The following is a 22,217-nucleotide window of genomic DNA, read 5'->3' as shown; positions in this document are numbered from 1 at the left end:
TGCCTAGGTGGGTCCAGGGTGCCTAGGTGTTCTGCTGCGTTCGGAGGAGGGAAAGCCACCTCCCCACACCCTCATGCCACTGCAGTAGCCCTGACCAACCCACTGCAGTTGAGTCGATTCTGACTCATAGTGACCCTGAAAGACAGAGCAGGACTGTCCCATAGAGTTTCCAAGGCTGTAATCTTAAGGGACGCAGACTTCCACATCTTTCTCCTGCAGAGTGGCTGATGGGTTCGAACCACTGACTTTTCGGTTAGTAGCCGAGCTCTTTAACCACCGCGCCCCCAGGGCTCCTTAGAAGCCCTGGCAGGAAGGCTGAAATCTGGTTTTGCTGACATGGGCTGGCAGAGGGTGGGTGCCCTGGCAGACGTGGGGCGCTGAGGAAGGCAGGCATTATCTGGGCCTCTGTCCACTGCCCCAAGGTTTTGTCTGAAGATCCTGGCTCATGTAGCTAGGGCCTTGTGACTCTGCAGTGTCCACGTACACTTTTCCCATCCCCTGGAGCAGGGGCTGACAGCAGAGGAATGGGAAGACATGGGCTCAGGCAGGTGAGTGGAGCTCTTCCCATGGGCTCAGTCTGAGGACCTGTGTCTGGGGAAGTGGATGAGGTCCAGGCCCAGCAGTCAGGAAAACAACCCCATCATCTGGATTCCAGACATGCCGGTGTGCACTGAGGCCTGGGGCGCCCGGACTGGGCCCGGGTGACATGAGGGCTGCAGCCGGAAGGCCCACCACAGGGAAGAGGAAACAGGCAGTGGGCAGGGCCAGGGTGCTGGAAACTGTGGGTGCTGGGAGCCAGAACTCCTGGGGCACCTTTCTGGCTGTGCTATCAGACCCAAGACCATGGGACAACAGTGTGGTTCTTGAGGCGACCACCAAGCTGGGCGGAACCCCAGCGAGCATTTACTCTGGCCATCAATTGACTGGAGAATGGAGACTCTGAAACTCAGAGCAAGGGCCAGGCCTGGACAACTCAGGGTCTGCAGACAGCTGTGTGTCTTTTGCAGGAGCCGGGGGCCATGGTGCCCAGCCAGCAATGGGGGCGCCTGAAGAAGCCGCTCTTCTTCCTGGGCTGCACCTCCATCCTCCTGGGGCTACTGCTGCTGGGCAGCAAACAGCCGAACATCGTCCCCCTGGCTTACTTCTTTTTCACGTTGGGGGGCTCCTCCTTGTTTGTCTGCCTCCTTGCCTGCTTGCTGGAGTGGGGATTCCAGCAAGGGCAGGCTGAGAGCCCGGGGGCCTCAGACAGTGCGCGGTGAGTGAAGGGCAGCCTGGAGAGAGGACACCTGGGTCCCTCAGGCAGGCTCTGCTCTCTTCTGCCCTAGAACAGGCTAACCAAAATGTCAGGGCAGTGGACACAGACAGGAAGGGGGAAAGGGCTCCTTTCAGAAAGCCACCAGTGACCTTATTTCTCCTCCATCAGGGACAATGAAGCCTTTGAGGTGCCAACCTACCAGGTGGCCGTAGCGATGGAACCACAGCGCTATCCCCAGCAGCCTGACGACCCGCCGCCCTACAGCAGCGTGATCCCTGTGGGACACGAGGAGGGCGAGCTGAGTCATCCAGAGGAGCCCAATAGAGCTAGACTGCAGAGGCGAGGGGGCTCAGAGGGGTCCGTGACCCAGGGAGGAAAGCCCAGAAGGGTTCCAGGAAGGGTCCGGCTTCGGGGACCGCGGGCCGTGTCCACTGAGCCTGACCTGCAGAGTTTGCGGATGGCCCCCAAACTGGAGCCTATTACCCCACCTCCTGCTTACGAGGTCAGCCTTGGCAACCCGGACGATGACAGTGTTTTCTACAAGGACGACTGGACACCTCCCTAAACCGCTCTGGCAGGATGTGCCGTTCCCCGCTCCGGACCCACTCCGCCCTTTGACCAACATTCCCAGCGCCTCCTGTCAGCACTGTGCCCCTGGCCACCACGAAGGGCAGGCTGCGTGCGCTCCCGCGGAGCTGTGGGTGGCGTCCTTCGTCCGAGTCTTCCAGAGACCGTACCCCGATCAAGCAGCTCCAGAGTTAGAGTGAGGGTGAGGTGGGGAAGGACCCAGAGACGCTGGAAAGACAGGAACCGCTGCTGGGTCACCTGGTCCTCCAGCCTCCTGAGCTGCCAGGGGGCTCCTGGGGTCAGAGGCGCCGGTAACTCGCCCAAGGCGCCCTGCTAGTAAACTGCGCCAGGACTCGCTCGCTGGTTTCCACTTCGGGCCGCCGTGGCGCACCTGGCGCCGGGTCTCGGGGCCGAGGACTGCACGCAGGCTGCGCGGGGCCGTGCGCGTGCAGGCAGCTCGGATGGCCCGGACGATGCTCGCGGCGCCGCGGGCGGCCGGGCGGGCCTGGCTCCGAGGGGTGGGCGGCGGCCGGGACCCCTGCTAGGCCCGCGAGCGCCGCCCTGCCCCTCCGCTCTACTCAATAAAGGGAAGAGTCCGCGCGCCTCGGCCCCGCGGTTATCGCGCTCGGGGTGAGCGCACCTCGCACGGCAGCCGACGGCGGCCACCCGACGACCCGCACCAGCCACGCCCGGCCGGTAGCTCCGCGCCTGGCACGCTCCGCCTACCGTTGGCCGGCGCGCGGCGGGCACCCGTGGGCGGAGCCTGACCACCTGGGGGCGGGGCCGGCCCGGTAGGGGTCAGGGCAGCCCACGTGGGGGCGGAGCCGAACTACGTGGGGGCGGGCCAAGTCGCTAGCGTAGGGGCTGAGCCGGCTCCCGTGGGGGTGGGGCTGATCCGAGTAGGGGGCAGGGCAGGCCTACGTAGGGGCGGAGCCGAACTACGTGGGGGCGGGCCAAGTCGCTAGCGTAGGGGCGGAGCCGGCTCCCGTGGGGGTGGGGCTGATCCGAGTAGGGGGCAGGGCAGGCCTACGTAGGGGCGGAGCCGAACTACGTGGGGGCGGGCCAAGTCGCTAGCGTAGGGGCTGAGCCGGCTCCCGTGGGGGTGGGGCTGATCCGCGTAGGAGGTAGGGTAGGCCCAGTGGGGGCGGGACCTGCTCACAGGGGCGGGGCTGGCCCCCTATGGGCGGGGCTGGCTCCCGTGTGGGCGGGGCTTACCCGCGGAAGGGGCAGAACCGGTCCACAGAAGGACGGAGCCAGCCCACGTAGGGGCGGAGCCGGGAGGTGGAGCGGGCTCGGCGGCGCCTGGGGCGGCCTGGGAGGCGGGGCGCGCGCTGCGTGCGTCGGCGCGGGGCGGGGCGTCGGGCGCGCTGGCGTCCGGCTCGTTCGGCGGTGGGCGGTGCGCGCACAGCCCGGGAAAGGCGGGAAATGGCGGCGCCGAGCGCGGCGTCCCGGCCCGCTTTCCCGCCGAGGGGGTTGATGGCCGCTGACAGAGGGCGCAGGTGAGTGGGGAAGGGGCGCCGCTGAGTGGGGAAGGGGCCCAGGCGTGCAGCCCTGGCGCGCCCTCCCCGTGGATCCCGGCATCGGCCGCGCTTCCTGCCCGCGGCGGGAGGCACCGAAGGCCGCGGGGTCCCCTCGGGTCGTCCTCGCGGGGTCCTCTCGGGTTGTCCCCCCGGGGTCCCCTCGGGTCCCGGCCGCGGGGTCCTCTCGGGTCGTCCCCCCGGGGTCCTCTCGGGTCGTCCCCGCGGGCACAGACTGCCTGGCTCCCTCCGCCAGGTCGGGGGCTCTGACCGAGGGCAGCTCTCTGCAGCCACTTGTGGGCCTTCCCCGGTTCCCCGGTGAGGAACTGCTTTGCGCCTAAACCCGGTGAGAGCCCAACCGCGGTCCTTGCCCTAAGTGCATTGGGTTTTAAAACGACCTTGTTTTCAAAGACCTCTACACCGCTTTGGGATTTGAGTACTTTGAGAAGGAGGTTCCTGGGGCCCCAGTGCCTCTGCCCTGCCCCCGTCAGCCCATTTCGTGGCCGACGTCATCCAGGGTAACATTTCCAGGCCCCCGGTCCAAACCCAGATTAATTCAGGATTTTGGAACAGGAGCCTGCAAAAGTACACAGGATCAAGGCTTAAGAGCCCTCTTTGTGTCCTTTCCGCACCCCTCCCTCCTTCCAGATGCATCCCGAAATTCTTGGAAAGTCCATCTTTGAGACTCTCCACACTGTGGAATGTAGGAAGGAGCAGGTTTGTGGACAGTGGGCGATGCTTCAGACCAGGAGCTCAGTTTGTGCTGTAAACTTTCACCTAAAGCACAATAAAATTAAACAAACAAAAACCTGATGAGCTCTTGATTGCAAATGCAAGTGTGAAGAGGGAGAAGGTTCCGAGCTGGGGGTGAGTGAGTTGTGAGCTTGGATGAGATTGTCCAGGGAGACAGTCTGCAGGGTAGAGAAGAGAATGGAGGATGGAGTCCTGTGGAGGATCAACATTTAAGGGCCGGCAGGAGGTCCGGGGCAGAGAGGGGTCCTGGAGAGGAGGGCAGCATGGAAATCAAGGGAGAAGAAAGTTTCAAAGACAGAATGCTGCTGGTGAGGTAGGGGAGGAAACCCGAGTAAACCTGAACCACCATGGGTGGTGGACTGCAGCTGACATCCTCTGCACCCAGCTGGGATGTTATCTTAGGGTTAGCCTAGTTAATAACACTTCTTTTTAGCTGAGTTTATAGATCTGCTTTGTGTGTTCCAAGATGATTCTTAAATGGAGTTTTGGTTGTCGTAGCAGGTTTTTACGGGAGGTTTGCAGCAATAGGAGTGTTACAATAGAACAGAAACAAGTTAAAATGGAGTTTGAAACACTACTGTCCCACACCCAAAATCCACTGGCGTCTTTAAGCCCTGAGAATTGTTTTACCTACCACTTCTGCCTTAGGATCCCACCTCATATCTCCTTGGGTTTCTCAAGACCCTGCTTTTCTAGCTTCTTAACTATAAAGCCCTTCATCCACAGTTAGGCCAAGTAAATCTGTACATGCGGGGTGTTTTATTGATTCTAAGATGCACTCTTTTTTTTTTTTTCTTGACGTTTAAACATCCTTGAAACGAGGATGCATTTTTAAACCACCTTTAAAGTTATTAATTGAAGCTTTTACCATGTCCCCTTCTCACTGCCATCAGGCCCTCACTGTTTTCTTGTGCTCAGAAACTGACAGGCAGGCTGGCAAGCTCAGGATTTAGTGAACCAGGCACAGGGGCGATACATACTGGGAACGGGATTCTTTTATTTAGTTCATAACCAAACCAGTAACAAAACTAAGTAATCCTTGAAGTTCAGGTACCCTTGGTGACCAGATGTGGGCAGCCCCCGGATCACCAGTGCCTTCCATTCCTAGACCTGTCTTAAGTCGAATTTTTATGTAAATCGGAGCAGTTAGGTACTGTTAGGAACTCACCAAATGGTTATTTTAGTATATAGCGTACGGTATACGTTTCTACATATAAGAAAATGAAAGAATTTCAGATACACTAAAACATCTTTTACTTAATGATGCAGTAACAGCGTTTTGATGTGCATTGTAAAGTAGCACCTGTTTGTTGTTATGAGCCATTGTGAGTACCCCGGATTTTTAGTATAACAGGCTGGTTCAGGTTGTGTGCAGCTTAACCCCGGGACTGCCTGTAATCCAGCTTTAATGTACTTTTACCCTTTAGGCGGTTTTAAGTTATGTTGACTGCACTCGTTGGGATTTACCTGCTGTGACTTCCTGTCACACTACTAATCTAGCTCCTCAGGGCTCTGATAATTTCCATGGCATCATTTTTGTCACAAAAATGTACATTTTTTTTTAAAAACATGGGAAGAGTTTTAATTGGCATAAATAAGCTGGAGAGAGAGCGAGTGTGCCTGTCTCATTTTCTATTAAAACTGACCATTGGTTTGCATTTTCTCCTCTGTATTGTCATTTTTAAACTTCCTGTCACCTCTAGCAGCCTGGGTAAATAATGTGTTTTCTGGAATGATTCTCTTAATTAAAATTGTTCAGTCAGATGGGAGTATTCCTTCTCATCAGTATTTGCATGTGTGCACGTGTGTGTTATGTTTACAAAGGTATTTCCCTTCCCCCGTCAGACCATTCATCTCAAGAGACGGTCTCAGCTGAACATGCTCGTAAAGAATTGTACAGCGGTTCTGTACAATCTTTTCTGCTTAGCACAGCTTTTCCGGAGTGGTCGAATACGCGAGTCCTAGTTATCCTGCGCCCTGTTTGTTCGGCCCGCACGTCTTCCTGATCCTGCCACACCTCGTGCCGGAGCTGAGGCGTTTCTTCTGCCTTCCCTGGCAGGATGCTGGGTGTGTGTGGCATGCACCCCGACCACCAGGAAGCTCTGAAAAGGAACCGCGTGGTGCTGGCGAAACAGCTGTTGCTGAGCGAGCTGTTGGAGCACCTCCTGGAGAAGGACATCATCACCTTGGAAATGCGGGAGCTCATCCAGGTATCCCGAGGCCGAGAGGAAACCTTGGCTGCAGGGCTGGGAAGAGCATGATGAAGGGTGAGAGGATGCAGTACCGTGTGAGGAAGTGGAGGTGGCCTTCCCCCGTGGGGCGGCGTGAAGAAACGATACAGGTTTGAGGGTGATGGGGGGCGTCGCCTACGTTCCTGCAGAGAACTCTTGAGATGGATGGGGCTCACTGGGAGGCTCATGGGGAGAGAGACGGAGCCCCAGCTAGATCAGTAACGACACCTTCACACTCTCTTCCTGTCTTAGGCCAGAGTGGGCAGTTTCAACCAGAATGTGGAACTCCTCAACCTGTTGCCCAAGCGGGGCCCCCGGGCCTTTGAGGCCTTCTGTGCTGCCCTGAGGGAGACCAAGCAGGCCCACCTGGAGGAGCTGCTGCTCATAACCCTCTCAGGTCTCCAGCACGTCCCCACACCGGTACGGAGCCTGAGCCGTGTGTTGAGGAGGGAAAGGGGCTGTTGAGGCAGGGCCAGGGAGATGAGATTGTTTTACTTGCACTGGCCCATCTCCCTGAGGCCTGGTGGGTGCTGGTCTCTTACAGCTGAGCTGTGACTACGACCTGGGTCTCCCGTTCCCGGTGTGTGAGTCCTGCCCCCCACTCAAGCAGCCACGCCTGTCTGCAGGTGAGGATTGGCCCCACAGGTGGACTTCTTCCCATGCCTGGGTCGGCTCCGCTCCCCTCACATCCCCTCGTGGGGACGGCGGAGATGGGGTGGGGGCTGGGCCCACTGCTGTTCTGTCACCCCAGGTGATGTTCCTATGGAGACTGGGTCTCAGAGCCTGGTTGGCCTGTCACCTTCGTACAGCAATGTTAGTTCAGAATGAGAAAAAGGCTGTTTTGGCCACCAGCTTGCTGATTGAGTAGCCTTGTGATTAGAACTAGGCTTTTATCAGATACCCTGTTCCATCATTCCATGCATTGACAATGCACCTACTATGTGCAGGCCAAGTACAGAGGATCCAGTGGTGAGTGAAGGCAGACAGGCCTGTGCCCTCATGGGGCTTACAGGTGGGAGGGGGTAGGGGCAGTACTGGTCAGAACCCCAGCTCCCAGGGCCTGCGTTCGTGATGCAGAGCTGGGCTGGCGCCTGGAATGACCTGGTGCGCTGGCTCTGTCTTGTACAGACACCGTGGAGCACTCCCTGGACAGCGGAGACGGCCCACCCTGTCTGCAGGTGAAGCCGTGTACCCCCGAGTTCTACCAGACACACTGCCAGATGGTGAGTCCTGCAGAACGGCAGGCCGGGGCGTGCGTCGCCTCTGCGGTTTCTTCTGCTTGTGAGCCAGGAATCGTTACAGATTCCGTGTCTTCTGGGCATGTCTCTCTGCATCTCCCTGGTGGGGTTAAGAAGGAGAATACAACATCTGTGTTTTCTTGAAGTTTCTGACATAGTGGGGAGCTTGGTTTCTGTCCTCAGGAAGCTCACGGTTTCACCAGCCTCCCTCCCTTCTCCCAGGCCTACAGGATGCAGGCACGGACTCGCGGGCTGGCACTGGTGCTGAGCAATGTGCGCTTCACTGGAGAGAAAGACCTGGAGTTTCGCTCTGGAGGCGATGTGGATCGCAGCACTCTGGTTACCCTCTTCAAGCTGCTAGGCTACAACATCCACGTTCTTCATGATCAGACTGCACAGGTACCTGGGGCAGGGAGAACGTGTGTGCGCAGAGAGCTGGGCAGCTCGGGCCGGAACCATCCACTGTGCCTGAGCCTGCTGGGATGTGTCCGGCAGCAGTCCTCGCCTCACTGCTTCCTCACTGTCCTGCCTTCTGGCAATCTATTAAAAAAAGAGCCAAGGCCAGCCGGCTGCCTCAGCACTGCTTCTCAGGGCGGCTGGCCTTCCCAGCAACTGCAGCCAGGGCTGCGCTCTCACGACTACGTGTGAGCATGGCACCTGATTCCCGGTCACTCAGTAGGCGATGAGATGCCAAGATGCACCTGAACACCTCAGAGCAGGGCCTTATAGGCCAGGACGACACGGAGTTTACTTCTCAGTGGATACTATCTTTAGGAGTCAGGTTATTGTACAGAAGACTGCTTTGGCAGATACAGTTCTAGTAAGTGAGAGTTTGTTGGAATTATCCTTGTAAATGCCATTCCGTGGCCTTCCAGTGAGGGAGAATGTGGGAAATTCCAAAATCGTATCAGTTGGGTGGCAGTCCCGTCTCAGGCTGGACTACTGGAGGACATTACTGCAGGCCAAGCGTTTTTGCTCCAGGTTATTCCTCATTAACTTCAACTGCTGACCTTGTTACCTTTAGGTGCTTCCATTTGTAACTCGGTAATAGTCCGTGGATATTTGTCTCTTTATCTTGTTTCCAGAGGAGTTGTACTTTACTGAACTTGCCTTTGGGATTGTCATGGTAGATTACAGCGCTAGAGTATTGCCTTGCCCTGTTGGGGTAGGGGAGCTTTGTTTTGTGTTCTGCCCATCTGGTTCTGTGGTTCTCAGCTGGCCCGCTGCTGTGAGAATGGTGTGGCTGTGCTGTCCTTCAGGTGAGGCTGGCTTCCTACGGAGGGCCCTGTGTGCCCTCCCGGGCATTTTCACCAGCCTCCCAATAGATAGGAGCCTGTACAAAGTAGCAGACCCACCCGGCTTCAGAGCCGTGCCTGGATCAGCTTCTTCAGTCATCATGGACTCAGGTAGGCTGGACACTTTCCTGCTAAGGCAAGAAGGGAGCAAGGCTAGGGCTGCTGCTGCTGTTGGGTGCCGTCGAGTTGATTCCAGCTCAGGGTGACCCCATGTGACAGAGTAGAACTGCCCCATAGAGCTCCCTGGGCTGTAATCTGTACGGAAGCTGATTGCCAGGCCTTTCTCCTGCGGAGCCGCTGGGTGGGTTTGAATCACCAACCTTTCGGTTAGCAGCTGAGTGCTTGACTGTTGCACCATAGGGCTCTTTAAGGGTAGTGCATCTCCCATAATTCCTGCAAAGACGGTTCTGTTAGAGGGTCAGATGTAAAATGTGTGCTGTGTGTTTTCTTGGAGGTTTTGGTCTAGTTCTTCCTTTTATTAGGAATTAATTTGTCAGGGTCTTCAAAATTGTGTGCAGTTGTGAAAGGATCCCCCACATCTGTTGGTCAAGGACGCGCTGCCGAGTCAGCATGTGCTGTGTTTTCAGTCGCACGGTAGGCTGACGGATCCGGTTTGTGCAGAACCTGATGCAGATGCGATGATTTCGCTGATCCCTGGCTGCGTTATCTGGTAACGAGTTGCAGTAGAGTTAAGCTTTGAGTATCTGATAATAGGGGGCCGTGCTAGCCACCAGAAACTCTCAAAATGCGGACCTTGAGTTCAAGAGACTTTATTTAGCTGAGGGAGTCTTGATATCAAACAAAGAAGTCTGCTCCTCCATATTCTTAAAGGGCCAGGAAGATGAAAAACAGTGTGAGTCAGAGGGAGAAGCGACCACCTGGGCTGGTGGGACGTGGGTGGGTGGATGGACGGACAGATGGATGCTGTAATGACCAAGAGGAGTGCTGGAGGTGGCCAGGGCAGCAGCGTAGTGTGTGGACAGGAAGTGCGTGTGCCATGTGAAGGGTCACCCGGGGCAAGGAAACACCAAAGGTAATGGGGCCAGCATGCATGGGGCCTGAGTGTCTTCCCCAGTATTCGTCTTCCTGGCGCTGACATTGGGGCGCCATGAGCAAAGAGGGTGGGGTATGTATGTAGTGCTGATTGGGGAAGTCTAGTGAGACCATGCCAGAAGGCCTGAGGGCGGCAGAGAGTCCATTGTGGAGTGCTGGCTGATCACACTGGGTAGGTGTGGACCAGGGAGCTACAGTGGGGATAGGGTTGGAGCCGTGAGCAGGTGCACAGAATCCTGAGAGCCCCCGGACGCGGCTTGATTGATTGGCGAGCACTGGAGCCGAAGCAGAAGTGACGGTCCTCCTTTCCCCTCCTGTCAGCCCTGTTTGGCTCTAGAGCTGTATCCCATTTAAAAAAGGAAACAGTACATTTAGTGTTAGAGAATCCTTGTCCTTTGACTAGTCTTCTCAGGACCCAGGTCTGTTTTTAAGTCATTCTCGTCATCAAAGTCTTGTTTCGTCTGCCTCATGAGATTACTAGTTCTAGAATTACACTTTCCTTGTACAGTGACACCTGGGAGAGCCAGAACTTGGCGGGACTGTTCCTTTTCCGGGTCTCACAAGCTTCCCGCCTTCTATGGGGTGCAGTCTTACCACTTTTCTATTGTTCTCGATTAGTGGAAAATATTTGAGTTTTCCTTCTGTGACAGGTTTCTGCCTTACACAGGTTCCAGCTTTCGCAGGTTTTACAGTATTAGGATACTAGATACATTTTAAAGTGATGCATTCCCCGTTACTGTGTGACATGGATATTAACTCGTGTATGGGTCTCGCACGGCTTTGAGAGTTTAGGGACCAGCTCTGAGTCACCCCAGGAAAGCACACGCAATTTTGGAGGGCTCACGGTGACTCTTGTCTCCCGTGTTCCCCAGCCGAAATACGCAGGCCTTGGAGCCCTGCTATTTATAGAAGCACTGTCGTTTCATCTGAAAGAACTCTCCTGAGCCTATTCTAGGCACTGCTACTTTTGGAACAGTTCTCCCAGGTGACTAATCCCTGGTTATTGATAGGTGTAGTCTCATGGATTCAGCTGCAGGGCTGCTCACTCGGCCGCGCTGTGCTCTGGCAGTCGCCCAGCTTCAGAAGGCTCGCGTGTAGGTGCCAGGCAGACAGGTTTGTGTTCCCTCCTTGGAGCAGTCACAGTCTGTTACGGCCGCCTCCACAGGAGCGTTCTTGTTGATGCGTTTTCCTGAGGTTGTATCTTCTTGAAGCAAGTAGATTTTGAATATCTTTTATCGTAAGGTTTTTGTTAATATGGTTGGCTTCTCTTTGCCCAGAAAACATAGACTTTCTTTTCAAAGCCAGTTTCTTCATTTCTAAGTAAGCTGCAGACTTTCAAGTCTTTCATATAATTAAGTCTCAGTTTTCTGCAGAGTATTCCAACAGATTGATGAGCAGCGCTGAAACTTCAGCTGCTGCAGAATCACCTGAAGGACTTGTTAAAACACTACCGGGCCCACCCCCAGAGTTTCCCCCCAGCAGGCCTGGGGTGGGGCCCGAGTCTGTGCCCTGTTTTCTTAGACGTTCCTAGGCGCTGCTGCTGCTTTGGGGACCACCACAGCGCATAACATGTGTGCTTTCATTTGGGCGTGTGTTGTAAATATGAGATGTGCGGGTGCTGTTAACCTCTGCTGGGATCACATATTTGTCATCTCTGTTGCATCTCACCCAGACTGATCGTACAGTGAGCTCGTTTTCTCTGCGTGTGCTGGATGGGAGAGATGGCCAGGCGTGCTGGGTTGTTGAGGGAGACAGGTCTAAGAGCTTCTATCAGATTGTTCTGGTCTTAGATGCCGTCCACCTGGCACTGGGTAGACCACCTGCCCACGGTGGAGGCATTTGTGCGTGGCAGCTTCGTGCAAAACGAGCACGAGGCTCTGGCTGAAGGCAAGCTGCTGCTTTGGAAAAGTGGTAGTGTTATTGCCTTTCACTGAGCGTGCACGTTATGGTAACGGCACACCTTTGCAGCAGGAGCCAGATACCATGCTGAGACCTTTCCATGCTGTATCTCCTTGAGTCTTTGCAAATGGAGAAAATGGACTCTTAGTCATCTGCTTATAAAGTGGGAACTGGAGGTTTGAGGGGCTCCACGCCTTGTTCTGATGTATGCAGCCAGGGTTTCTCCCGAGACCTGCCTGACCCCAGTCCACGTGTCTCTCGGCACCCCACATGCAGAGCCCTCCCCTGGGGGCCCTTGCCACTGACCCTCCGCCCCAGAGCAGTGTCTTGTCTCATCCCTGAAGACCATGCTGCTGGCTTGTTCCCACGCACACCGGCTCCTCACGCCCTCAGGGCAGTTGTTCTAGTGAGGGAGCAGAAGACCAGGGGACAGAGCAGTTAGCGAGCTTGTCACAAGCTCCTTCCCAGCTTGAATCTGGGGCTCTTCTGTGTTTCAGTGTGTCTGAATTCTGTGACCATACACTCAGAGTTTGTGTACTTTTCTGGAGAAGCCATAGCGTTCTCCTGCCTCTCATAGGGCCTGTTGCTTTTCTTACAGTTACCGTGGGGATGTACAGAAAACATTTTACATTCTGATAGTTCAGGGTTTCAGAGCCACACAGAGAAAAGCTCCGAGTGGTACTGGCTGCAGTGACAGCGCTCACACAGAGCCACACAGAAAAGCCTGGAGTGGGGCTGGCTGCAGTGACAGCACTCCCACAGAGCCACAGAGAAAAACCTGGAGCGGCGCTAGCCACAGTGACAGCATTCACACATGCCTTTCTTGCAGGAGATGCAGGAGAAACTCCACAACTTCGCCCAGCTGCCCGCGCACCGCCTCACCGACTCCTGCGTCGTGGCGCTGCTCTCCCACGGGGTGGAGGGCGCCATCTATGGGGTGGATGGCAAACTGCTCCAGGTGTGTGTCATCTGGGGTGGGAGGCGGGGTGTGAAGCCCTACTGTCCACCTTCCCAGCATTGGGGCCTGCCAAGAGGTCGCAGGGGCCGCTCACCCTCTTCTCACTGCTTCTCCCGGCAGCTGCAGGAGGTCTTTCGGCTTTTTGACAACGCCACCTGCCCGAACCTGCAGAATAAGCCCAAGATGTTCTTTGTCCAGGCCTGTCGTGGAGGTGAGTGCCTGCCCGCCTGTGCTGGGTGGTGGCTCCTGGTGGCCCCCGCCAGCTCTCACTATCCTGTTTGCTCCTCTCAGGTGCTATCGGACCCCTCGGGCACCTCCTTCTGTTCCCTGCTGCCACCGCCTCTCTTGCTCTGTAAGTGTCTCCGATGCATGGGTGGTCAGCTCTCCGTGCACCCCAGCTCTGACCCAGCGTCTCGGCAGCATCTCTGCTGTCTTTCCTGGGAGCTCCTACTCTGCTGTGCCTGTCCCTCTGGCGCACTTCTCGTCTTACCGTCAAGCACGGGGTTTTCTCTCTGCCTGCCTGTCTCTCTTGCTGTCCCTTATCTTTTCTCCTTTCTCACTCTCTCTGCCCTCTTCCGCTCTCCCCTCTTGATCCCCTCTACCTGCACTCTGCCTCACCCGTTCTGCGGCCACCTGCAGCAAGCAAGGCACAGGCCCCTGCAGCCTTAGGCCCTGGCTTTCCAGGCTATGCAGCCCTTCCATGCATGCTGCCTGGGTGGCTACCGAGAGCCAGGCCGGGGGCTGGACTCAGGTGGTAGGCCTGCCTCTTGGTCTGAGGAAAGCTATTACGAGCTCTGGCTTTGGGGTCAGAGTCCAGTGCACCCCCTCCCCCTGCTTACTGGAGTGAAGTCAGGGTCCCTGGCGCTCCTCAGCCTTGGGTTCCTCAGCTTCATATAAAATGTAGCTAGCCCGTACCTACTGCCTGCGGGAGCTGTGAGGGTACAATGCAATAATGCGTATCGAGGGCTTGCTGAGCACAGCCTGTGACGTGTGGTAGATGCACACACAGTCTGTGCCGGCTGTGCCTCACAACAAGGCTGTTGCCTGAAAGGGCTTGTTAATGAGATTAAAGACCACCTTGGCCCAAAGTTGAAATAACTATGTTCTGTTACATGTTCAATAGATATAAATGGCTAAAATGGCAGCCCCCTTGCTCCAAGGAAACCCTGATGGCGTAGTGGTTAAGAGCTGTGACTGCTAACCAAAAGGTGGGCAGTTCAAATCTACCAGGTGCTCCTTAGAAATTCTCTGGGGCAGTTCTGCTCTGTCCTTACAGAGTCACTACGAGTTGGAATAGACTGAATGGCAATGGGTTTGGTTTTGGTTTCGTGCTCCAGGTGTCACTATAGCACGCCATATACTGAGGCCCCACCATGCGACTAGGTCTGCATAGGACCAGAGCCACACTGGGTGCTCAGGGGCGCAGGACCAAGGGGCATGAGGCCTCGGTCTGCGTGGGACGAGGGCCACACTGGGTGTTCAGGGACATGGGACCGAGGGGCACAAAGGCTTGGTCTGCATGGGACCAAGGCTGCAGTGGGCGCTCAGGGACGCAGGGTCGAGGGGCACAAGGCCTTGGTCTGCACAGGCTCACCCATGGCCAAAAGAGAGAAGTAAATAGACATGAGGCAGCTTGAGAGTAGCCATTGGCCTGTGAGGGAGAGGAGCTGTCTGGATGGGGGAGGTTAAGGGGAGGAAGAGGCAGAGGTGGTTGGAAGTGCTGAAGTCCAGACCAGGTTGCACTGATATAGTGGAAGTCTGAGTTTGGCCCCAGGGTGATGTGATTTGCACGCATGTAGGGTAGCAGATGAAGAGCCGTGGGATTGCAGTGGTTAAGCGCTCGCTTGCTAACTGAAAGGTTAGCAGTTTGAACCCACCAGCCACTCTGCGGCAGAAAGGTCTGGCAGTCTGCTCCCTTAAAGATAGAGCCTAGGAAATGCTGTGAGGCGGTAGGGTTGCTGTGAGTAGGAGCCCACTCAGTGGCAGTGGGTTTGGCTTTCATGTGCATTTAGAATATCAGACGGGAATTCCTAGGTGGTGCCAGTGGTGAATGCGCTCACGCTTAGCAGCTAACTGGGTGGCAGTTCAAGTCCACCCAGAGATGCCTCGGAGGAAAGGCCCTGTGATCTACTTCTAAAACATCAGCCATCGAAAACCCTGTGGAGCAAGTTCTGCTCTGACATATGGGGTCGCCATGAGTCGGAGTCAACTGAACAGCAGCTGGTTTTATAGTAGCAGATAGACCCTCTGAAGGGAAAGGCAACACCACGTGACAAGCCCCCTCCCCAGTCACTGAGCCAGATGGCCCTGGATCTGATCAGAACTGAGCTCTTTGTAAGTGAGTGGTAAGATGTGGCTGGTCATGGAGGTAGAGCCAGCTGGCCACAGGCCTGTCAGAACGTGCCATGTTTCTCCAGGAAGCTCACCAGGTGGACACTGTACTCAGGAGAGGACGGGAAGGCAGGGGCTTGGTTTTTGTCACTTCTTTGTGCCCAGGCTCGGAAGTGCCTGACAGTTGGTGGCTCCTAAGGCAGAGTGATGGGATGGACGGCAATTCATCTGTCTGAGAGAGTGCAGTAGTAGTTGCGGTGGAAACAGATGGGGGGGTTATGAAGAACGAGCCAGCAGAACGCGCCAGTGGAGAGAGCGAGACCTGAAGGCAGGAAGCTCGTTTCTGTCCTTGACCTGGGGGATGCATGTAGCCAGGCCTAATTTCTTTGGGAGGTGCTGCCAGCGAAGTGGCGGGCTAGAATCGCGACCTTTGTGGCCATGGTTTCCATCTCCACACGCAGAGTGATGACAGGTGACACTGGGTCTGATAGGGAGAACGTGCTCTTTCTGGGAGTCGTGGGCTTTGCCTCCCCCACTTCTCCCCACAAGTCACTCCTCTGAGATGACAGTAGGTGATCAGAGCTCACCATCTCCTGAGGTGCTGGTTGGCACGGCTCCTGTCTCCCAAGCCCTTGGGGTCGGCTCTGGGGGGCAGGACCACGCTCCGCCGTGCTTCCAGGGCTGAGAACAGCGCCAGCTGGCCAAGGCAATTGCTTGATCCATTTTCATTGAATCCGTGAACCATGGTCCTTTTCTCCACTGTGGTTGGAGCCCCACTTCCTTCCTCCCATTTTAGATGCTCTTGAGGGCCGCACAGAGCGGAAGACACTCATCTTTGGTGCCTCGGGCTGTGAGTCCTGGCTCGCTCACGTTCCTACCAGTGCCCCGTGCACATACAAACAGTAAACCACCAGCAGAAATAGGAATGTGTCTCGGGTGGGTGAGGCTCAGTCACAAGGTTGGGCGTGTTCTTAGGGAATGTTCAGAAACTACTGCTAAAACTGAGTAGTCGGGCTCTTCTGACTTTGTAGGAAAAAAATAGTCAAATTGTCCGAGTTTTAAGGTTTTCCTGTTATGAGTTTCTCTTAAATGTCAGGTGCTTTCAACACCTTTATGAAATGAATGTGATTAAGAGCTCAGCTGTTAACCAAAATGTCCGCAGTTCGAATCTACCAGCCCATTCCTTGGAAACCCAATGGGGCGTTCTGCTCTGTCCTGTGGGGTTGCTGTAAGTCAGAATCGACTCGACGGCAGTGGGAGAATGGGACAAGTGTTTGAAAAATAATGTCAGAAACAGTGGAGACAGCCGATCATGCTCACTGTTATTTCTTTTTGTGCATATGTGGGTTTGAGGTTGTGACTTTATATAGCGGACGTGTAGGAGTCACATATTTGATTTATTGACTTGTTTTTCTTGCCTGTGTGATAAAACTTATCACTGTAGTGTGATAAAAACGGTCACCCCCAGGTGTGATGGTGATGGAACAAGTAACCACGGGGCCAGGTGATTTGTGCGTCTTGTGACAGGGAGCGTTTGACGCAGCACCCTCCCTGTTGTATGCGCTGTGGGTGAGCGCAGGCCGTGTGTGTGTGTCTGTGTGTGATCAAGCCTGGCTGTCCTGCAGTCATGGATGAGCACAGGTGTGCTTGTGCTTGAGCAGGTGCCGGTAGGCAGCCCTGGGAAGTGGGTGTTGGAGGGAGAGGAGTGGGCGTAACGACTCTTAACCCACCATCGTAGGTTGGAGGCGGCAGCTGGAATGGCTTTCCACTCGGTGTGTAGGGACCCTGGGCTTGCCTGAGACAGGCCCGGGAGAGATGGGCGGAAGTGACCTCTTTGTGCTCTCTGCTTCTGCAGATGAGACGGATCGTGGGGTCGACCAGCAGGACGGGAAGAGCCAGGCGCAGTCCCCTGGGTGTGAAGAGAGCGACGCCGGGACGGAGGGGCTGCTGAAGACACGGCTGCCCACACGCTCAGACATGATCTGCGGCTACGCCTGCCTCAGAGGTACCGGGTCCCGCTGCAGGACGGGCCAGGGCTAGGGTGGGAGGGGCCATGCGGCGGGAGCTGGTCGTGTGGGCAGCCACAGCCATCACGCTGGCTGACATGCCCCGGTTGCAGGCACGGCCGCCATGCGTAACACCAAGCGGGGGTCCTGGTACATCGAGGCGCTGGCCCGTGTGTTCTCCGAGCGGGCCTGCAACATGCATGTGGCCGACATGCTGGTCGAGGTGAGTAAGCCATGCAGGCCTTCCCAAGGCTCCTCCTCTGCCTAGTGTGCCCTTCCTGGTCACTCTGTCATCCCCTGGCTGGCCCACAAGCACCCTACTCACATGTTGGCCTGCGGCTGCCGCCCCTCCAGGTGAACGCACTTATCAAGGAACGGGAAGGTTACGCCCCCGGCACCGAGTTCCACCGCTGCAAGGAGATGTCAGAGTACTGCAGCACGCTGTGCCGCCGCCTCTACCTGTTCCCGGGACAGCCCCCCACGTGACCCCTCCGCAGGCCCTGGACCTTGGGAGGTGGGGCGGAGCCTTCTTTCAGGATGCGTGGCTCCTGTCCCCCTCAGGGATGTGGGGCTCCCAGGCCTGCCCCGCCTGCCTTCTAGTGGACGTTCCAGGCCAGCTCCCCGTGTGTGATGTCACTCCCACAGAGCCACCCTGGCAGGACCTGCCCCGGGAGGTGTGGCCACAGAGGTGGAGCGGTGGGCATGGAGTCTTCCTGTGGAGAGCGGGGGTTCCATGGCGGTACTCAGTTGCCTCCAGCGCCTTCCTGTCAGCTCACCATTTTCTCTTCCTTTCACATCCCGGACCCTGTTTGTTCCAGAGGGAGGCCTGGGAACACATCCAGTTTAATGTGGCCATTTTCCATCTCGTTTTGAAAACCCAAATACGAGATCCTCTGCCGCTGTGTGTGGCGCCTTCAGGCCTGTGAACTGCCATTGGGAGATGGAGCCTGACATCTGGGTGTGTTGGTCTCTGCCTGGGAGCCCCCTGACCTCGGTGGTTGATACTTCCCCTTTCCTGTGTGAGCCCACAGAGAGCGAGAGAGAATGAGTCGGCAGAGGTGACAGGGAAGGGCACTTCCTCCTGCTCTCATCTGTCATCCTCTCCTCCCCACATTACCCACTGCAGTGTACCTCCCCACCCCTGTGCCAGGGCACCTCTTCTGGATCCTGTGAAAGCTTCCTCCTCGTTATCTCCTGTGTCGCCTGCCCCTCCTGCCCCGCCTGGAAACTCTACTTCTCGGGTCACTGGCTGCTCGAGGGCATGACGAGACTGTGCCTGGTTCTGCCCCAGTAGTAGGCTTCTCTGATTCTCCTCCCCTCCCCAGCACTTCTCCATTCCCTTGAGGCCACTGCCATAAAACCACAGTCCAAACTCATGGTGACCCATGTGTGACGGAGTAGAACTGTGCTCCATAGCATTTTCTTGGCCATGATCTTCATGGGAGTAGATTGCCAGACCTTTTTTTCTGTGGCACTGCTGAGTGGGTTTGAACTGCCTGCCTTTCAGTAGCTGAGCACTTTAATGGTTTGTGCCACCCGTGGGCCTGGCTACTGCCATACATGTTGTCACTTCTTCCACCCAGAAGCCTCTGTGCCTCTGCTCCAATGAACTCCCCTGTTGCAGTCTTCTGTGTTACTTCATTCTCACCCCTTCCACTCTGTTTTCCATGTGGTGACAGTGGGTTTGTTTTCTTACATGTAAACCTGACCATGTCGCCTACTGCTTGGAACCTTTCTACTTCGTGTTTATCACACCTTAGATACAATCTCACTCTTTCCCTGGCCCGCAGCCCTGCTCAAGAGAGCTGGTCTGCTCCTCCCGAGCAGCATGAGCAGCTTCTTCCCCTCAGCTGCAGCCCAGGGCCACCTCGACACTCTGCGCTCTCCTGCCCTGGGCCCTCACAGGCCCTGCTCCTGGGTCCGGAGCCCTACCCCTTGAGCTGTGCTGGGCTGGCACCCCTGTGCTCCGAGTCTTAGCTTCAGCACCAACTTCTCAGGGAGGCTTGCCGGGCGCGTCCATGTCTGACAGTCTCCTGAGTCCCAGCTGCTGCATCTTGATCGATCCTCTGTCGCACTGACCACGGTGTGTGATCCCACACTTGCTTGGTTTGTTGACTTCTGTCCCGCTAGGTTGTAAGCTCCAGGTTGTTGACAAGTGTCCCGCTACACTTAATAGTCCATGTGTACAATGTAGCATTTGTACTCTATTTTTATACATGTTTTGTTTGATTCAATGGTATTGGCTCCTTGAAGACAAATGTCATGTGTGAGGCAGCCTTTTCATCTCCCATGGTGCCAGGTACAGCGCCAGGCCTGCCGTCGTTAAGGTGCTCCACCAGTCCTGCCCTGTGGGCCAGTGGGCTGGGCTTGCTACCGCCCTGCCCTGGTCCATCACGGCATGGACGTGGTTGTGATGCAGCCTGCCCACTGCCAGGGCTCCGTATTGCCATCAGGTGCCAAATAAATGCTGTTTATTACCGAATGTGTGCTGGTCTGTTTACTGTCAACGGCGACGCTCTGAAGCCCATGTGTGTTCCTTCCCTTGGCCCCTGCCTCCATTTTCCTGCCCCAGCTGAAAGCCCTCCTTCCTCTGCCCCAGCATCTCTTCTGTACAGATGCGGTCCCATCAGCAGCATGGCCACAGGCTCCTGCACAAACCGCACCCAACCTGGGGTGCAGGCAGTGTGCGCTCTGGTGTAGGGAGCACGGACTGCCATCCATGCCTCTCCTGGTCCATGCTGGCGTTAGGATTTTCTAGGTGGCCGTGGGCTGGGAGGGGGTCCTAGGGAAGTATGGAGGTGACCCGAGGAGTAAACCACGCAGAAGTTGAGACTCTCGGGGTGCCAGGTGTCTGCAGTGGGGCCTGGAGAGGCTGAGTGTGGTGGGTGGACAGTTGGGGACAGGAGAGGGAGGTTCTGAAGGAGCAGTGTGGGCCTGGACAGGGGAGGGAGGAGGAGCAGGTAGGCAGACAGCCGTCCAGGAAGAGCAGGGGGACTTGGGGAGCTGAAGCTGCCAGGCAGAGGGGTGGGGAGTTACGGGGTGGGGAGGGGATAACCACCTGGAGACAACCCCAGGAGGTCTCCAAGGTCTCAGTCTGTCTTCCCACCCACCCTTGAGTCAGGGCAGCAGGTTGGATTTCACAACTCTGTTCCCTTCCTCTGCTTTCCTTTTGCCAGGGGATTCTCTTCTAAAATTAACCCCTCCCAGGGCTGGGGGGCTGCCCGGCTCTGCCCTCCCCGGCCTGGTCCTCTGACCGGGAAGAGGAAACACGGAGACGCCAGCTGGAGTGGACTTAGAGATGGGCAGGCGTCTGAGCTGAGGGAGGAGGACTGTGTCCCAGCTATGTGGACTCATGCAAACACTTCCCCCCGGCCTCCACACTGCCCCCTTTTTCTCTCAGAAGAGCAAAATGGGGTTCTGAGACTGAGTTACGTGGGCCCTGCCTCAAATGGTGTCCTAGGCCTTGGTCAAGGAGCCTAACCTCCCAGCCTCAGTTTCCCTCACCTAAAAAACGAAGTTCATTTCCCCCATGAAAGGTTCCGACGGGGACTAAATGCAATGGGCGTGAGAGTGGCTGGGACCCTGCTTCGTACTTGCTTGGTCCATGCCGACTGTTGAGCCGAGCGAGCACTGGTAGTACACACTGACCTGTGCTTCCTAGGGTCAAACGCTGGGCCAGGTGTTCGCGTATCTTCTGTCTTCATCACCCTCGAGTCACAGCCTCACTACGGAGGAGGACACCGCGGCCAGGGCGGGAGACCAGCTGTCGGTGTGAGCGTGCCCTCTCGGCTGGCAGGACCGCCTTTGCTCTGCCCTACTGTGCGAAGTTTTCCCCTTCTTAGCCCTCGACAGGGAGGGCGTCCTGGGGAGGAAGGGAACAGGGCTGTCCAAGGGGGATGACCACAAAGGTCTGCAGAAAGTGGAGGCATGGGTTCAGGGCCTGGCCAGAGGAGGGGAGGGGACATGCCCTCGGAGAGTGTAACACAGCACCCAAAGCTGGGAGGCTGGAAGCAGATGTGGTCCAGAAAGAAAATCTGTGTGTGGCTTGGTTTAGGGGTGCCAGCAAGCTGTCTTCCACACACTCCTATGCCCAACACACTCCCCTTTGCCTTGTGTCCTGTGGGCCGTTCCCTGCAGCCTTTTTTCAAACAGCAATTCCACAGAAGCCATGAGAATCTAACCCCCTGAAGAATACATACATGCACATACTCATTAATTTGCTTCCAAATTTAGAGGCTTCACAAGGCTCCCCAGAAGCCTCTCGTGGGCCCCAAATAAGACCCTAAGCACTAGGCCAGGCAGGGTGCCACAGGGTGGGGCATCACTCACATTTTATTTTCTCATTCTTCTGTAGGACGGTACCCCATGGGATTTTAACTACTCCAAATCTGGGACATAGATCTTCACCCTCCAGCCCTTGCCCCCCAGCACTGGCCTGCAGGCTCCCTGCCTCCTCCTACCTCAGAGACAGGCTCTGAGAGCTGCAGCAGACACCCCCTTCTAGACAGAGGGCTCCATGCAGGGAAGGACCCCCAGGCCACTGGCCTTTGCACCCAGAGCCTGTGGCCAGGCTGCCCCCAGGATTGGCAAAGTAGCTGTCAGTGTGTCTTTGTTTCTTGGGTCATAAAGTGAGCCCTGACAGAAACTTTCCGTCTGCCAACCCAACAGGCAGGTTGACCCCGATTCCGAAGCCAGGATTTGCCTTGGTGGCTCTGTCTCACTCCTGCCTGAGTCTCTCCTCTTCTGCCTGCAGAGCTGGTGGGTGTCATGGGAGCCTCCGTCCCTCCAACAACACACGTGGGTCACCTGTGGGTGGGCTACAGCCTGAAGGCGTTAGGTTTGTGCTGGGAAGTTTCTGTTGGGGTCCCCATCTCCTTAGCTGCATGTCTAGCCCAGGTTTGGGGGCACTTACCCTGTAGTCCCTGGACTTAGGCTGTGGGGACCCTCCCGCCTGCATGGTGAGAGACAAAGCTGCACTCTGGCCCTTGCTGTGGCCTGTCACCCACTCTCCTCAGCTGCTGTGAGGAACTTGCAGGGAGGGTATCCTGGGGGCTCCGTGTGGCCTTGGCCCTAGCGTTTATCACCCGAAAACGGGAAGCAGGAGGGCCCATCCC

General features: G+C 56.4%; 2 protein-coding genes across 5 annotated transcripts; both read left to right on the top strand.

Annotated features, from left to right (window-relative positions):
- The first annotated feature begins 221 nt into the window (after positions 1-221).
- TMEM139 (transmembrane protein 139) lies at positions 222-2,272 on the top strand. The gene is made up of 2 exons (XM_003422816.3): positions 222-1,255; positions 1,424-2,272. The coding sequence occupies exons 1-2, from the start codon at positions 1,020-1,022 to the stop codon at positions 1,818-1,820; spliced, it is 633 nt and encodes a 210-aa protein (XP_003422864.1). The 5' UTR covers positions 222-1,019; the 3' UTR covers positions 1,821-2,272.
- Positions 2,273-3,199: 927 nt separating this feature from the next.
- CASP2 (caspase 2) lies at positions 3,200-19,580 on the top strand. 4 transcript variants are annotated; one of them, XM_003422806.4, is made up of 11 exons: positions 3,200-3,321; positions 6,152-6,302; positions 6,576-6,743; positions 6,868-6,949; positions 7,452-7,546; positions 7,784-7,960; positions 12,638-12,766; positions 12,887-12,977; positions 16,953-17,102; positions 17,217-17,326; positions 17,458-19,580. In XM_003422806.4, exons 1-11 carry the CDS (start codon positions 3,248-3,250, stop codon positions 17,587-17,589), a joined length of 1,359 nt encoding a protein of 452 aa, XP_003422854.2. In that variant the 5' UTR covers positions 3,200-3,247; the 3' UTR covers positions 17,590-19,580. The 4 variants fall into 4 exon arrangements, with proteins under 4 accessions (XP_003422854.2, XP_023397747.2, XP_010600359.2 ...); XM_010602057.3 differs by having other exon boundaries at positions 3,217-3,321; positions 5,938-6,302; XM_023541979.2 differs by lacking the exons at positions 17,217-17,326; positions 17,458-19,580 and adding an exon at positions 13,058-13,118 and having other exon boundaries at positions 16,953-17,063.
- The last annotated feature ends 2,637 nt before the right edge of the window (positions 19,581-22,217 follow it).

The sequence above is a fragment of the Loxodonta africana genome, chromosome 8 (genome assembly GCF_030014295.1).
Source record: "Loxodonta africana isolate mLoxAfr1 chromosome 8, mLoxAfr1.hap2, whole genome shotgun sequence".
NCBI lineage: Eukaryota > Metazoa > Chordata > Mammalia > Proboscidea > Elephantidae > Loxodonta > Loxodonta africana.
Note: the sequence above shows the minus strand (reverse complement) of the source record. Positions and strands in the feature narration are given on the sequence as shown.

Bases quoted from the DNA above. Each gene is read 5' to 3' on its own strand.
- TMEM139 (XM_003422816.3), top strand. From the start codon at position 1,020: ATGGTGCCCAGCCAGCAATGGGGGCGCCTGAAGAAGCCGCTCTTCTTC. The intron at 1,256-1,423 runs GTGAGTGAAGGG...CTCCTCCATCAG, and splicing joins GGGGCCTCAGACAGTGCGCG to GGACAATGAAGCCTTTGAGG.
- CASP2 (XM_003422806.4), top strand. From the start codon at position 3,248: ATGGCGGCGCCGAGCGCGGCGTCCCGGCCCGCTTTCCCGCCGAGGGGG. The intron at 7,547-7,783 runs GTGAGTCCTGCA...CCCTTCTCCCAG, and splicing joins ACCAGACACACTGCCAGATG to GCCTACAGGATGCAGGCACG. The intron at 12,978-16,952 runs GTGAGTGCCTGC...CTGCTTCTGCAG, and splicing joins TGTCCAGGCCTGTCGTGGAG to ATGAGACGGATCGTGGGGTC.